Consider the following 16574-nt stretch of genomic DNA (forward strand, 5'->3'; position numbering starts at 1 on the left):
CCCCTCTCTACTTGCACAAGTCCATTGGAGCTGATTTTGTGTCTCACAACTTCCTCCTGCTACCCAAGTACAATATGTGGAACAAAGTAAACATACATGTAGCTGAATAAACCCCCCCCACTGGGAAGCATGTAATATTTCAAAAGAACTTCTCCGAGACTTTTTCTGAGTTGTAATTTTGTTTTGTCATTTGATAAGGCATGAGGCCAATATGATCTTATCTCGTAATAACCTTCAAATATTCATCCGTATTGCTCATCTCTGAGGACTAGGGATGCACAGTGATTTACAGAGGGTCTAAGTGCTGCCACTTGCCTACACTTCTGCAAAGGCTGAAGTCTCTGGATGGACGTCTCTCATCAGTATCAACCTTCTGCCAAAATTTCAGAGTGAGCAACTGAACCAAAAAGGTTTCGACCCACTTAAAGGAGAACCTAGATTAATTTTTTATCATTATTTAATTTTTTTATGGCATAAGGTGCTAAGTTTCAGCATTTCCCTTCACTGAATGGAAGACCCAGGTTATTACACTCCGCATTTTTAAGTAAAGGCATAAGTCTGAATTTATTTAACCTTGATTTCTGCCTAATTTTTGCAAAATATACTAAGAATGTATGCTTCTGGATTTTTATTTTACTGAAGGGAAGGGTAATATGTTCAGTAAAACACAGTAATACCCCTTGGTTTGGGATCAGAAAATAAAGTTAATTGGTGGACAAGTAACTGATAGGTTTAAAAATATTACAAAAAAATTGCAAATAAACTATCAGCCTACTAGTAGTTTAAGAGGGCTATCAATCTGTGCATCTTTTAATAACCAAACATAATCTTACTTAAAATATCACTACTCTGAGGTGTTATGTTGTTGTTTTCATAGTTGGCTCACTCTTGCCCAAGTCTCTGAAAATGGCTAAAATTTCTCTGCTTTTGGGTAAGATGAACATTTAACAGAGTCTGACGTCAGAAGGTCCCAGAATGACAATTCCATTCTAACCTTCAGTAACATAGATGATAATATTTCCAAAAATTCTTTTTTATATGAAGCAATGCATATCCAATCTTGACTTTAAAATGGCTAGTGACAGGAATCTGAAGAGATCTTCATTATTCTTCTCCTACCTGGGTACTTAGAGATTGTGGCCAAAAATCATTATTTCAAAATATTAAAACTCTGCTCTGATACTATTTCACTGCAAGTTACATTTTCAATCCATGTTTGTATGGCTTTCTTTTGGAATCCTCTCCAGTTTGTCCATATACTTCTTGAATTTTAGACAATGGCATTTGGAAGGATGGGGGTGGGGGCAGGTTGTTTATTTGTTGGAATCAATACTTTCTAGGTCTCATACCTTGAAAATATGGTTTATATTGCTCATGATATATCACCATCATAAATGCTTTTTCCCTCTTAAAAGTATGGCTTTATTAACTTCCATTATTTCATTCCGAAAGGCTGTTCTGGAAATTTCCTCAACCTCCCAGTTTAAACTCTATTTTCCAGGCTAAATTTAGTAATGGTCAGTCTATACTCATTGGGGAGTCTTTTTGCCAGTCTTGTTCTCTGTCTTTTATAGCCTTAGTCTCTCATGGATCCTTAGCCCTTTGGTGTGCCCTGATGTATTTGAAGACAACAATCCTAATTCTTCATTGTTTAATCGTTCAGCCTTTATTTTGCTCACTTATATAAGCAAGACCTTTTTCTGCTCTTTGCCACCAAGAGCCCCAAGGATCAGGAATCCTGCTATTTCTTGCTTACTGTCCTTTCGGCACCATGAAGCTCGGTCCCCTCCTGTGTTGCCCAACAGTTTCAACAGAAGATAGAGTGGTTCAAGTAGACTTAACTCATGGCATCTCCCTGACCAGAACTGCCCTACGAAATGTAGGTGGCAGTTTCACTGTGGGTGTTGTAAAATGAAAACAAACAAAAAAAGAACCTTACCTAGTCTTGGGAACAAAGTTGTAAGTAGCTACTATCAGAGGAAGACTCCTGAGTTCCCAAAGCTGGGTAAAGATCCTCCCTTTTCTTATTTTGGTAAATACATAAAGTAATTTACTTTAGTAGTTACTTCTAATTTGCAATAAGTGAAAACTAAGCCTAGAATAGATTAATCCTCACCACTGTGGCTGATGAGTTGCAAACTATTATGGCCCATAACCTAATAATAATGCTCTTCTACCCCCATTTTCACCTAGGTATAGCAATTGGTCTCAATATTAATTTGTAAACAACCCTGTCACTTTAACTACTATCACATGTACACTTCCAGAAAAACAATTTTTATCAAGGATATTCAGATGCAGATTGCATTGGCTCAAGTCAGTTCTCGTTATCATTATTGACCAGAACTGTCCCCGTTTTGCACATGTGGACACCCGGCACTTTACGCAGTTCTGAAGTCTGGGGTTGTTTTTTTTTTTTTGATCTGTGTCCTGTTTGGTTCAAGCATGGTTTACTTTTGCTTAGTTTTTTTTTTTTTTTTAATCCCAAATACCTTTTTTTAGCAGCTGACATAGAGAGTCTATGTCTTGAAAGCTGCACGAATGAACTTCAGGCCATTCAGTCCTGGGGCAATGAAAACTTTTGGTGTATAATTTTTGTAGCATAACTGTTTCCTTCATTTTATCAGGTTTTGGACCATATCCTGGAAAGGGGACGCCTACCATTTTGCATGAAGGGCTCTCTTACCCTATGTGTGGCCAGGGCACCTATGACAGAACAAACTGTGGTTGATTTCTGAAGATTTAAACCATATTTATAACAAAAAGTACCCCCAACATTCCTGTGGAATAAATATTATGCAAGAATGGTATTATTCATGCACACAGCATGGGAAAAGCCTAGATCACATAACAGCTTTTTTTCTAAACACTACCTCATAACCAAAGATACGAGTTACCGAGTGGAAAAAGCATGGTGTTGTTTGGAACGAGTAGAGTCTAGTGGGTTTTTTTTCCCCGATTAATTTGTCTCATTTCCTTTCATGCTTCACCACAATGACTCAAGGCCCTACTGTCAATTGAACCTGTAACTCTGATCTTCAATTCTTCCCCAACAGAACCCTCCCAGCTCATGCCCACGCCCCCAGTTTATTCACTGGACCATACCAGCACAGCATAACCGGCCGGAGCTGCGTGCTCACCATGGGGCATGGCTGGGGCTCAGCTTGAGCCCGTGGCGTTGAACCCCCATCCTTCCTTCAGCGGTCGCACATCTGAGCCTCCTTACCCAGCGGCTTTCCCAGAACTTGTAGGTCTGTATCATCTGAAATCCTCACCCTCTGACAGACGTGCTTAGAACTGGCTAAAGGATATTGTGGGAGATTAACATGGAGAAACTAAAAATGAAAACATTCGATGGGTAAAATACCATCAAGTACTCCTGTTCATTTCAGGCTGACATCGAACAGGAATGATCAGCAGGAAGGGCATTTGAAAGTAGTTATTGATATTTAAAGCTATTGCAAAAAATACCCGCATTTGGCAAAGATACAGGCCTTTCATCAAGCTCTGCATGACTAAGCTTATGTGAGCACTGAGCTCATAGCAAAACTGGCGTCTGATTGTGTTTTAACAGTCACCGAATAGCACAGTCATGTTTTATTTTTATTTTTTTCCCGTGGCGGAAGGTCGGACAAAGCCCGCAGCGGGGCCATTCCCCAGCGAGACCCTCCGCGCGGTCCCGGGGTCCCGGCCGTGAGGGGCCGCTCGGTGCGGGTGCTCCCGCCCCCAGAGCCAGGCGGGAGCCCGGGCCGGGACAAAGGCAGCCGGGCAGAGAACGTGCAGCCAGGGCACAGGGGTACGTGACGGGCACGGGACAGCGAGCTAGTCGGCCGGAGGCGCCTCGGGAACGGAAGGCTTCCCCTGAAGGCCCGGCCTTTTGAATCGTTACTCATTGAAAAACAAAACCCATGGCATTTTCCCTGCAGCGCTGACTGCGGCCTCCAGCGCCAGCGCCGCCACTGCCTCCACTACCGCCCCGCGGCTCCCACAGGCCGGGGCGAGGCCACCGCGACACCTGCGCCCCGGGCCGGGCGCGCCGCCGCACAAACCCTCCGCCGCGCGCCGGGCAGCGGCCGGCCGCTCCCATTCCCGCCGGCCGCGGCGGGGGGGAAAGGCGGCGGCCGGCTGCCCTTCCCGCAGGGAACGCCGCGCTCCGCCGGCTGTGAGCCCCCCCGCAACCGCGGCGTGGGCAGACCCACCGCGCTCCGCCGGGGAGGAGGGCGGGGCAGTGCCGGCGCAGCCCCCACCCCGGGGGGACGGGCGGAGGGGGAGGGGAGCCCGCCAGCGCTCCCCCCCGTGGTGACAGTTTCTAGAAGCACGTCCCGGCGTCCTTTGCGCTCTCAACATGGAGGAGCTGACGGTGGAAGTGCGCGGCTCTAACGGGGCCTTCTATAAGGTACCGCTGCGGGGAGGGGGTGGCGGCGGGGCCGGTGCGGCGGGGGCTGCGCGGGGAGCGGCCGCCCAGCGGTATCCGAGCGCAGCCGGGAGCGGGTGGCCGGTGGCGGCCGTGGGGGGAGTCCCTCGCCGGGCCGCGGAGGAGGGGAGGGCGAGGGGGAAGGGCGCCGGGGGAAGGTGTCTGGGTGTGGCGGGGACGGTGGGGCTGGCGGGACGGAGCGGGCGGCGGTGGCCGGGGCAGGAGGTGGCGGGCGGGCGGCCCAGGGCCCTCACGGGAGGTGGGTGTGCGGGAGAGGGAGCGCGGGGGGAGCAGATGCGCAGCGGGGTGTGATAACCCTGCGCTTGGGAAAGGATGGGCGGCTGTGGGGGCTATTTTTGGAACGAGTAGGGGCTTCGGGTGGGATGGGGTGAACAGAGCCGAAAATAATAATGTAAAAATATTTTAGATAATTCCTTAAAGATTTCTAGTTTATTTATGTCATCAGAAAGCTTCCTTCACCATCACCCTCACTGGAATGTCAGGATGTTACAGGATCAATGCAAAATACTCTCAGCTGTTGCCTGTCAGTCATTTTCCCCTAAGCCTGGCTTCAGATGGTTAAGAATCCCAGCTCTTTTTATGGCAAGAGGCTTCTGTCTTCCTTTCCAGGAGGGCCGATTCCAGCCAGTATTGTGAGCACACACTGTAGCTGTGTTCTGGGAGGGTTTAATCTCGGGACTCTCTTTAGCTATTGTCCCTAACCGCACACATGGTGTGGTATTGCACATGCAATATTACGCTGGGGGGAATGAGGGTGTCCTTTTTTTTCTTTCTTTTTTTTTTTTCCTTTGAATTTCCTGTGTGCAGCTGTGGATTTGGCTTGGAAGTCATGTGGTAATTGTACAGTATGTGAGGGCAGTTGGTGTTCAAAGGATTGTAACCAGCTGACTTCAGGAGTTAGTTTTTTCAACTGAGTGTCTATTAAAAGAGACAAGTAGGAGATACTCTTACGAGGAAAGAATGTGAGAGGTGCGCTATGTCCCCTTGCTGGGTAAGCTGCTTAAATTGCTACCGAAATCAGTAGATAATAAATTTTGCAAATGAGATACATTTGCTTGTACTTGAAATACCCCACAGAAACCCACATCAAAATTGTTTGCATTTAGAACAGCATAGGCCTAAGTAGAATTGATTTTTTAGGAAGCCCAGAATTTGGAGACACTCTTTTTAGCTTTTCATTTTCTAGCTTGTGATCTTGGACAGATTTATTAACCATGGATTAGTTGTTTCTTTTGCGTAAGAGGAATGTGAAACTAGTGAAAGTATTAGGAGGTGTACTGAATTCTTGGACTGAAAGGACCCGTGTACGCAGAATTTATTACAATAAGCCCGATTTTAAATCTCCAATGATAAGGCCTCCTCCTAAGTCAGTGAGAATTGTTAGGCCTGGATTAGCACCATCATGTGTTTTAGCCCTGCAAACAGTGACTAACAAAAGCAGAAGTTTTACTTAAAAAATGGTAGTCATGGCTTTCAGATCAGTGAAATGGGTGGTAAGTCCAGTGATGGCATCTTCATGGTGGATGAAGTCAGGTTGTTAGAGTGATTGGACCCACAGCCACCAAAGCCCGAATTCAGAATAATCCACTGTTAATGTGTGTGTATCTGTGTAACCACAGAACTCCCTAAAAAACCAAAACCAAATAAACCAAACTGAAACACAATTTCAGAAGGTTTTTCTTGTAAGCTCGATGCAGCGAGATGTGTGTCAGTGACTCCATTTTGTGAGTCTTACTGTGGAGGTAGGCAGAGGTTGTCCCTGCATTTTGGAGCCAAGTAACACTACTGGTGACTTTCTGTTTGAAGTTTCTGAAGCAAAGGAGGGAGGTATGTCAGTCTCATTTAGAAAGTATCCTATTTTGGGCACTGATAGCATTGATAATAGCATTTCTAAGATAGTGAGAATAGCCTCATCTTCTCTAAGCCCCCTGTGACTGTATGGAGGAGGTAGCAAAAATTTTCTGAAGAGAAAAGCGGGATTTCTAAGATGGGATGAAATCTGAGGTTTGCCTTTGAAATAGTCTGAATTCAGATTCATTAGCACTGCATACCTCACAGTAAATGACGTGAGAAGGATCCTGCTATGCCAGCAGAGATAAAAAACAAAATAATTACATGAATAAATACATGACAGAGGTTTTCGGGGGAGTTTTAATGTGATCTACGATTTATCTGTAGTAGAACAGATGTCGTGATTAAGTACGTTGGAGCATTATAGTTGAGCTTTCATCAGTTATTAGAGATATGACCATGGGTTCTTTTGTTCTTCTAATAATTGTTCTTCGTTTTAGTAGAATTCAGCTTTAATAGGGAATTCTTGGTATGTGTATTTATACATATATACTATAGTTGCTATAAATTAGTGAGGAAAATGGTATTTCTTTTTAATATACTTGAAAAGTCAAAATCTTTCTCATGATGCATAAATCAGTGGGCAGTGACTGTGGTTATGGTAGACACCCCAAGATAACTTTTTTATACTGTCCTGTCCAAAAAAAAAAAATCTACATTTAACCTTTTATTTATGAATCTCCAAACTATTTTTTCCCTCTTTAAACAAGTAATATAATCTGGAGAACAGGACAGCATTTATTTCGTATTTTATCACATATTCTCAAGCAGTATATAGCAGAGCCAGCGTTTAGCCACTCCCTGCAGCTCAGAAGACTTCGCATATATCATAATGTTGAGCAGCCGTTGTCTTTAGAGAGCAGATGGCACTGATGGGGCTCAAAGTGGTCGTGATCTTCTGAAGAGAGATGAGCTTTGTGTTGTGGAACAGGGAGGAGAATGGACAAGGTTGATGAACTTTTCTGATGAAGGGTTTGCATATATTAGAGGTGTGGTAGGGGCTTCCTGAGAGCAGACTAGTTGATGCTTTCTAGGTGAGTGCTAGATTGCAGGATAGTTTTTATCTTTGAGACATTAGACTTCCAAAGTGATCGACCCAAAATATCTGGGTTTCTCTGGGCTCTGAGTGAGTTGTAGAGAGTGAAAGTTGAATATTCCAGCCTCATCTTGGCCTGGCTGCAGTGTTTTCAGGATGATGATTCTCTCTGTCATTAAGATCATTAAGTAATTCACAGCATCACGGGTGGTTGGGGCTGGCAAAAAGTGTGGGAGGTTGTCTGGTCCACACCCCTTCTCAAGCAGGGCCACCTAGAGCCAGCTGTCCAGGACCATGTCCAGATGGCTTTTGAATATCTATGAGGTTGGAGACTCCAGAACCTCCCTGGGCAACCTGTAGCTGTGCTCAGTCACCCTCATAGTAAAGTGATTGCTGATGTTCATACAGAACCTCCTGTGTTTTCAGTTCATGGCGGTTGCATCTGGTCCTGCCAGCTGTGAGGGGTGTCTGTGCAGCTCTTGGCAGGAACAAGACAAAGGTTCCTGGTTATCCAGTATCTCAGCCTGCATATCTCACCTGTATGCAAATCACAGCCCCGGTTCTGCACATTATGCACAAGTTCAAATGTCAGCTTCCGTGAAGTAGGTTGGGCCTTACAATAAAATGAGACCAAGGTACATAAATTGAACATAAATTTCTTCTACCGGAATAGTTCAGTGGCATCTGAATGACTCTGAAAGGTCCATTTTATTCTTCTTTGTAGGGACTTACATGTGCTGAAAAACTGACTGGTGTGTTGCATGCCCTTGTGTACTCTCTCTCTCCTAGAGCAGTAGCTGTTTACATTATGCAAGGACTTGAAATAGGTAAAAATGTAAATTCAAATGGAACTCAATCTTTAACTTACATGTTCTGAAGTGCTTCCTTTTTGGTCTGTTCCTCTTTCAAGAGGTGCAGTTATTCTGGTAACAGCACTAACGGAAGCGCTGGTAGTAGGAGTTGGCATAGACCTCAAGGTAGACTAGCCAAAATATTACAGAGGGAAAACATGATGAAAGAGAAGTACACAGCATTTCTCCACATGTACAGTGTTAAAGTGTGATGAGCAATTCTGTGTGAGAAACAGTTTATGCATCAATAAAAAAATATAATGGCTTTTTAATTTTCCTTACAATTTTTAATTAGTGGCTTTGAAAACGACTCTGAGTTCTTCTGAATGGTTTTTAGCTTTATGGTTATTAAAATAGGAAACTGTTTTTAAGAGTGTAGCTTATGCAGCTGTTCATGCCCAATTAGTACACCAGGAAACATGGTAACTGGAATGACTTTTTTTTTAAGATCTCAACTGTGTTATAATGGTCAACATTTATTTATTCTACCTACCTGTAATGGGTGGGAAGTTTCAGACATTCTGCAGTTGTTACTGATCTCTTGAAAGTTGTGTAGACTGGTGCAAAAAGTATCTGTAGTCATTGCTGTTGATGAGCCATTTGCTTGAGTCTTTTAGGCTGAGAAAAGGGAGGTGCTACGGGCAGTGGGTATTGATTGCTGGTGTATGCGATCAGGAGGGCGGATTTCAGAAGTTTTGGCTTTTGGGGATATGCGTATGGAGAAAGCAGTATAAGTAATGTGAATTATTTAGATGTTCATGAGTAAGCCTCAACCAGCGAATAGTGTGCTGAAGTTCTTGCATAATTGTTGAATTTACATACGATAATTATGATTGTGAATGGAAATAAGCAGTAATGTCATAGATTAAACTGTGGTTGCTAAAATCCATTTAATAGTTCATGGTCTCTTTCTTACATGTTGCCTACTTGTAATGTTTGTGTTTTGTGGCAAGCTAGATCTGCTTTCTTTTATCAATTCCTGGTATAAACAGGTGCAGCTGATCACTTTTAATAAAAGTAATACTTTATGAAGTTCAGTCATTTTTGACCAGTGATTTGATTATTTACAAGTTTGCTGTGTTTGCTTTGATTTCCCTCCCCCCAGGAGGACAGCATGGGATACATCCCTTAGTAATAATTAATATTTCATGTATTCGTTGTGTATGAACGTTAGTTAAAAATACTAATGGTACTTGCTTCTGAAAGGAGTGAAGGATTGGTAATTGGATATAGACTTCTTGACCTTTATGTCACTGATTCAGAGCAGTCTGTGGTACCAGATGCCAAAGCGTTTACTGTTTGAAATTTGCTCAGTAGTTGGTAAGGTGATCTTAGTATAGTTTTTAGTGTGTAGGTATGTGTGACTCGAAAGCCAACACAGTGGTTGTCCCTGGAAAGAATGTTTACAGCTGAACTAACAGCCCATCACTTCTAGATTGGACCATCCTGCTTGGGGGTCAGATAAGAATGCAGCATGAAGAGTGGTCTTGGATTGTAGCTGCCTGTTATGCAGATTTTGTGACTTTGTCTGGAACTGGATTTAAAAAAAAAAGTGTGTGTATGTATACGTATGTGGAGACGTACAGTTCACTGTAAGGGCACTTTGGTAAGTCTTGATCCGTTTATGTTATCAGCAGATCCTAATTCTAAATCCATGAGTAAAACCCAGGTAAAAGGGAAAGAGTGTGTGTGTTATGAGATGAAGAAGTCTCAACTGCAGTGCTTTTTATGGCAAATTATCCGTTCATAGTTGCCTGTCCTCTTGTTCATACTCAACGCGGTACGGCCCTGTACTGGATTTGCTGAGTCTCTGATCCCAAACCCAGGCAAGATCCCAGTGATCCTGCCCCTCGTTTCACAGGTGGTGGCAGCCTGGCTGCTGCCAAGTGAGTGGCAGAGACAGATCTGAACCGAAGTGCCTGGGGAGCCAGTGGGACATTAATAGCCTGGAGTACAGTGTGGGCTCCTGGCTGGAGCTGGGCTGCAGCAGGCAGGGCATACATGGACTGCAGAGACCTGCTCGCAGCGGGAACTCGGTGACTGACACTAATATCTGGACGCTCCAAACCAGGGACCTGGCAAGGTGAAGTCATGTAAATTTTTTTTTTCCCCTCCTGCCTTCCGCAGTTTTGCATGTGCTGTAAAACACACGCAAATGTTAAGTATAAGCTTACTTGCTGATAATACGGTTCATCACCGTGTATTTTTGATGCCAGTGTATTTATTGATGATGTGTTTGGATGTCTTTTGATAGCTCTGCCTCATCGTCTCTGTTTAGAATGAGGATACATGGAATGATGTGTAAAGAAAAGAGAACATTTCAAACTTGGGTATTGACATTGTCTACCTTAGGCAACACTGCTAAAGTAATGGAGTACCTTGTTCATTTGAGCAAAATTTGAGATGATGCATCATTACTTAATTTAGCAGAAAATGTTTTTGATACAATGTTAGACGTGACTAGTGCAAGCTTAGAGTACCATTCTATTTATAGGTTACCTCACTGATAAAGAAATCCTTCAAAACTCGTAGTTAAAAAGCAGGATATTTCCTTTCTGGTTTATGTTCATCATGCCCTTTCTGAAGAAACCCGTATAGTAGGACGATTCATACTTGGGATTTCTGAGTTTTATGTTATTCCTTCACTATTAGTCTGCTCATACTTTTTTCAGGCCTCACAACTAAAATAACTATGTAATTTTCTTTAATGCTTTACATATATCCATTTGTGATCTGAAGTGCATACTCAATAAATGTTATATTTGAATTTGGGTGTTTCTCATATATAAATACTGTGGAGTGAAGGAGTTTGAGAAAAACAACTGGAAATGCCCTTCAGATCACTTCAAGTAAGTCCCTGCATACCTGTCCAGGAGCCCGAAGCCTGCACTGTGTTCTCGAATGGGAAGAGCAGTGCGCGCACTTTGAGCTGAAAGCCTTCCTGAAACCCACAAAGGGTTATAAAATGTACAGCCTCTTTGCCGGAATTTGTACTTTCGATTTCATTTAAAAGTGTTTGATGTTTCTGTTTCTGCAGCTGACGTATGTGCAGTGTCATCTTGAGACTGGTCATATTTCTGCATTAGTGTTGAGCTTTCCCACTTATTAGTAGGGCGTTAGCTTGAAAATCAGTTTTGAATATTAAACCTGTTTGTACCATTACACAGAAAGACTTTACCTAGTAATGGGCTAGTCTGAAGTCCTGGAAATGCAATGCAGTTGGGATTCCTTTCTTCTACTTCCTTTGTCTTTTTAATGAATCCTGCAGCTAGTCATTGGATTCAGGATTTTCTGAACTCTGTAGAGCATTATGTTCTGAATGTTTTTCAGGTGTTTTATGGTACCTGATTTTGAATCTCTTGATTCTGAAGTTCTGTTTCTTTAACAAAAGAAAGATAACTGCATTCAGATCTGCAGAATAATTTTGTAGCTTCTGTAGGCTGGCCTTAGAGAGGAAATGCATATTTTTTTCCTCTTCATGTCGAGTACTGTGAGAGCATGTAATAACAGAAGAGGTAAGGTTCAGCTATGAACTAAAGCACCATAATGAGGCAAAGACTAATGCTGAATCACAGACTCTTGGAATGCAGATAAATGGCTCTCCATAGTAGGGAGTTAAGTCTCTCTCTCTGTAAATACTGCTTTCTGTTGATAAGTTGTTATTTTGCAGAATGTTGGACTGGATGAATTTGGTGCACAGTGCCGTGACTTGCATTTTTTGTCCCTGGATAGAATTTGAATGCATTGTAGTAGAACAACTCTTACTTTCTACTCTATGCCATGCTAATTCGTTCCCATGTTGGGGCATGCTTAAAGGGGGGACATCAGTAGCATAAATGTAGTAAAAGTTCTGCTTTACCTCTGTTAGCTAACACATAGTTCAGGCAGTGAAGTTTTGTATGCTCTTTGCATCTTTAAACAGACATAGTTTCAGTATTCCTGTCTAGTTTACCTGTCCTGAAACTTTCCTGCAACAGAAAGTCCCTGATGACAGGTGTATTTCATTGCCACCTGTTGCAGCTTTTTAGCTTCTGAAGGAAGAGATTTGCCTTCCTTCCCTTGCAGTGACAGGACGGCCTTTGAGAGGGTTTATTTTACTAAGAAGACATGAGGTGGTTCAAGGAGGAGATTCCTGTGATTGCTGATAACCTGCTTTCCTCAGGATTACCAGTACGCTTTCTGCTAGAACCAGTCTTTGTGTTACTGGCAGATGGTTTTGAGTGAAGGTCGGGGAGCAGAAAAGCAGGTTTTGAGCAAATCCCTTCAGTGTTCCTCAAGTATGGGTTCAGGCAAAAGGAGATTTGTTTGTATAGGCTCCTTACAACCAGCTGTCAGCATGGGCTCCTTTAATGTCTGTTATTACATTGAGGGATCTCCTGTGTCAAAATTATTCTTTCCCTGGGACAACACATTATACCTATGTGTGCAGTTGCTTCTTGCACAGGTGATATGTTCTTCCTCCTCCTCAGCTGGAGGTTCCTTGTATGGATATAATCCATTCAGCAGATTTCCTGGAACTTCTTTTAACACAGCTACACAACTCTCTTACTCCTTCAAAACTGCAGATTCCTTCTTGACCTCCTGTGCCTGGGCAAATACCAGGCTACAGCAAAAGCAGGAGTAGTTTGAAAGATCTTTCTTCTCCCATTATCTGCTTTTCTCACAACATGCCTGCCTTCCTTAATGTAGGAACTTAATTTCTGCGTGGATACTTGAGTATGGTTTTCTGTATCAGGTTGTTCTTTGTTTTAAGGTTTTTGACACAACCAATGCCCCCTAAAGAAGCCCTTTATTTTTCAAAATAAAGAAATGGAAGTAGGATTTCCCCTCAGTTGTTCCTGACATCATAATAACAAGACACAAAAAGTGAAAGACTGTGTTTTCTTTATTTTCCCTGAGGTCTTACAGGCGTTTGGCCTCATACAGTCCCCAGTTTGCTACTTGAAAGGTGATACCATAACTAGGTCTATGGCAGGCTGTATTACCAAATTTTATCCAAACTTATTGTTGTACCGTTCTGAAGGATTCAGTTTCGTATTGAGAAGAACACCTATAAAGCGGATAGTGCTCTGCACAGCTATTTGAGATTGTATTGTGAGGTGTACTAATTGTCCTGGATCTTGACCACTCGTTTTTTCCTGTAAAGCAGTTGTGCACTCCTGTAGATAAAATAATGAACTCGGACAGTAAGTTTTCGGTTGCAAATGTGCTGATCTGATCTGGTCATTTGAAAGTCTTTCTGCACTGCATTTCTTAGAATAGCCAACTAAGAATATCAACAACCTCATGCGAACAGTGGCATCGTGTCTTGGAACTTTCCTAAATTGGAACCATAGTATTGGTGGTGAGCTGCTGTTTGGCTTAGTTTCAGGCTGGTTTGAAATTGCTGCCTTGTTTTGATTTCACATGCATTCTTATAATGAAAATGTTTTTGTTTTAGGGATTTATCAAAGATGTTCATGAGGACTCGCTCACAGTTGTGTTTGAAAACAAGTAAGTATTTATTTTTAAAAATCATCATTTGACTAGTAGGTTGCTATTTAGATTTTGTGGTTTTGGTGTTGCTTGCTTTGACATTAAGAAAGTAGATTTCATTAGAAAGTTGTAGTTCTACAAGTACAGGCTCAATATTCTGTTTACAGTTTCCGTGAACTACTTTCTTGAATCGCTGTATCACATTCAGCTCATCAGTTACACAGTCATTTACATTTTTTGTATCTTTAGTAATGCCCATAGGTGTGACAGCCCAATTTAATTAAAATAATAATCAGCGGCAGAGGCCTGATCTTCCTATAGTAAAACAGAAAAAGATGAAAAATACCAAAGGACTTCTATTAAATCAACATTCTCTATATGTCTAGTCTGAGGAATGCTGAGCAGTGTTTTCAACTAGAGAGAAATAGATAGAAGTATCCTGATGGTAACTGATTTTTCTTTTTAACTATTAAGAAAATAAATATGCATGCATATCCAGTATAAAGACACATATTTTTTTTTAGTGGATAAGAGTGCAAATTTGTAAGCAAACCTGGGGAAAGAATTATCTGTGGCGCCCTTTTCATTTAATACGTAGACACAGCAGTGATGCTAGGGACTTGTAGTGGCAGGTTGAAGATAATCCATGAGATGGTAAAGTACAAATGGATACCTGTTGTTCAGCATTCAGACTGATAATGCCGTGGATTATCTGGGAGATTCCAGGGCTGATTTAAGATGTTCTAGGAGCTGCATCCTCTTTCCTGTTTCCCTTCCCCTTGCTAGGTGGAGAAGTACACTAAAAGTGTATCAGCTTTTGATAGGAAAATTGTTATTGAATTCTGCTAGCACCAACCTGTAGATTAGTCTTTGAGCCTTTCTTCAAGGAAAATTGCTGAGTAATAAAGGTAATACTAGGGAGTGTGCGACCATGTGTTTATAAACAGTATTTTATAATCCTGCATATATAATCCTTGGGTGTGTGTGCATATATTTGTGTACATGTATGTATCTGGGGGGAGGGAGGAGAGGGAAGAAGTAATCCTAGGGTTTGCCTTGAAAAGTCCAGTCTTTGTTTTTCACCCATGTTTTCTAGCCCTTCTTTTATAGAAAGTAGTTAGAAGATCAGTTGGCAACCCTGATTTCTACTAACACTTACTGCGGTGATTATGGAAGTGGTTACTGTCTCCTAGGCTTTCATACCTCCATCCCAAAACCCAGCAAACGTGATTGGGTCCTTCCTCCTGTCCGTAGTCTGAGGAGATGTGACGAATCTTCAGTTTCATATTCAACATAATATTAGTTTTCTTTAAGATAGGAAGCTCTTTGCCTTCAAAGTGCGTACTTTCATGTCAGAAACCAGTTAAGCTGAAGGAAGTGCCTGTGGTTCTCAGCAGGGGTCTAATTGTTGGCAAACACATTTCTCGTGTTTAGTATCCGTGTCACCCGTGTGTTTTACAGAAAGTCTGGCAGCAGCAGCCAAGTTCCAAAAAGGCTGTGCTACAACATATGTTGAGCATTTTGTTGACCAAAAATAGGTCTTATCAGCGTGTATGTGGTTCTAGTCAAATTTTTCTATGATGTAAATCTTATATTTTCTTTACACTTCTTGCTGAGTTAAATTCATAAGGGCTTTAGTAAAACCAAAGCTGGTAAGAGTGGCCTGTCATGAGTGCATCATTCTGCTGTAATAGTGATGAGCACTAACGAAGTAAACGCATCTGCTCCGCTGAAGGGAGTCTGAATTGTCAGTTTGCATTTTCTGCTGTTCTTAAACAGTTTTTGCAACTATTGTAAGGTTCCCCGCGTTGATGCACTAGAACAGACTGCTAACGATGATTTTTATAGTCATATACATAATTAATCCCTGAGCAGATACCATTGATTATTTTATCGGGTAATTTTTTGGAGGTAAGGAGAGAGAAAATGAAGACAGAAGCTTCAGCAACTGGAAACTTTTATTACTGTATAAGAAAAAATTGGATCTTGAGATGCAATTTCACATAGGCCCATAGGAATTTGAAGCAGCCAAACTGAAAAACAAGCTTCACTTTTTAAGAAGCAAGCACCTCCCTTTTTTGTAGTTTGTGCCAGTTACCTGGGTAATCCTTCTGACTACTAGGCATCAGTTCTGTCAGATCCTCTTAGGTAATTTGTAGCCAGTCAGAAGTAATTTCTTAAAACATCTTTTTTTTTTGCATTTCACCAGTGACATGCTCCAATTTTGGACGTTTTGCCATCAAAACTTGGGCTTCTCATATTCTGAAAATTGAGCCTTCTGTGCACTTTTCCACTGTTTAATAACAAAATACCAAAATATCTTGCAGCTGGTAGGGCCAAATAATTATTGGCCCATCTACTTCTAGTGAAGGGGGTTCTTTGAGGTGATTAGAGGTGGAACCAGAACTAGCCTACTGCAACTTCAAGCAGACTTTATTGAAGGTACAAGGTTTCCATCATAGCATCTCACGGGCAGTTTATAACTTTCCGTGAGCTCCTGTTTGCTCGATTCTATAACTACAAGGCACAGTTGAAATTCTCAAGAGAACTTCAAGTGGCTTGTTTGAGTTTGCAACATTTTTGATCCTGTTGTTCAGTTGTGATTATTATGCTCATACTGTTTCTAAACTGAAGTTTTATATAACCTATAATTTAGGGGATGCATTTTGTCCTCAAGTTTTGCTATTTGCCTTTAAATTTGTGAGGGTAATAACTTCACAAAGGCGGAGAGGGGAGGGAAAACCCAAACCCCGAGTTCAGTGACCATTATAGTTGCAACAAGGGCAACTGAATTACAAGTTGCCAGCCCTCCTCACAATGTTACTGAAATAGAATGAGATTTAAATAACATTTTATGGCCAAAATACTTTCCAACTTCAACAAAAGCTATCCATAATCTTCATGTGTTTTTCTTGGTTTTCAAAGT

At 42.0% G+C, this 16574-nt stretch overlaps 1 protein-coding gene across 2 annotated transcripts in view; it reads left to right on the forward strand.

Annotated features, from left to right (window-relative positions):
* Positions 1-4253: 4253 nt before the first annotated feature.
* Positions 4254-16574, forward strand: part of FXR1 (FMR1 autosomal homolog 1) — a 34354-nt gene continuing 22033 nt past the window's right edge. For both annotated transcript variants that reach the window (XM_065844119.2, XM_065844120.2), the window contains exons 1-2: positions 4254-4396; positions 13614-13666. In XM_065844119.2, the coding sequence (XP_065700191.1) occupies positions 4346-4396; positions 13614-13666 (104 nt within the window). In that variant the 5' untranslated portion in view covers positions 4254-4345. The remainder of the gene's footprint in view (positions 4397-13613; positions 13667-16574) is intronic.

Source organism: Patagioenas fasciata, chromosome 9 (assembly GCF_037038585.1).
Source record: "Patagioenas fasciata isolate bPatFas1 chromosome 9, bPatFas1.hap1, whole genome shotgun sequence".
Lineage (NCBI taxonomy): Eukaryota > Metazoa > Chordata > Aves > Columbiformes > Columbidae > Patagioenas > Patagioenas fasciata.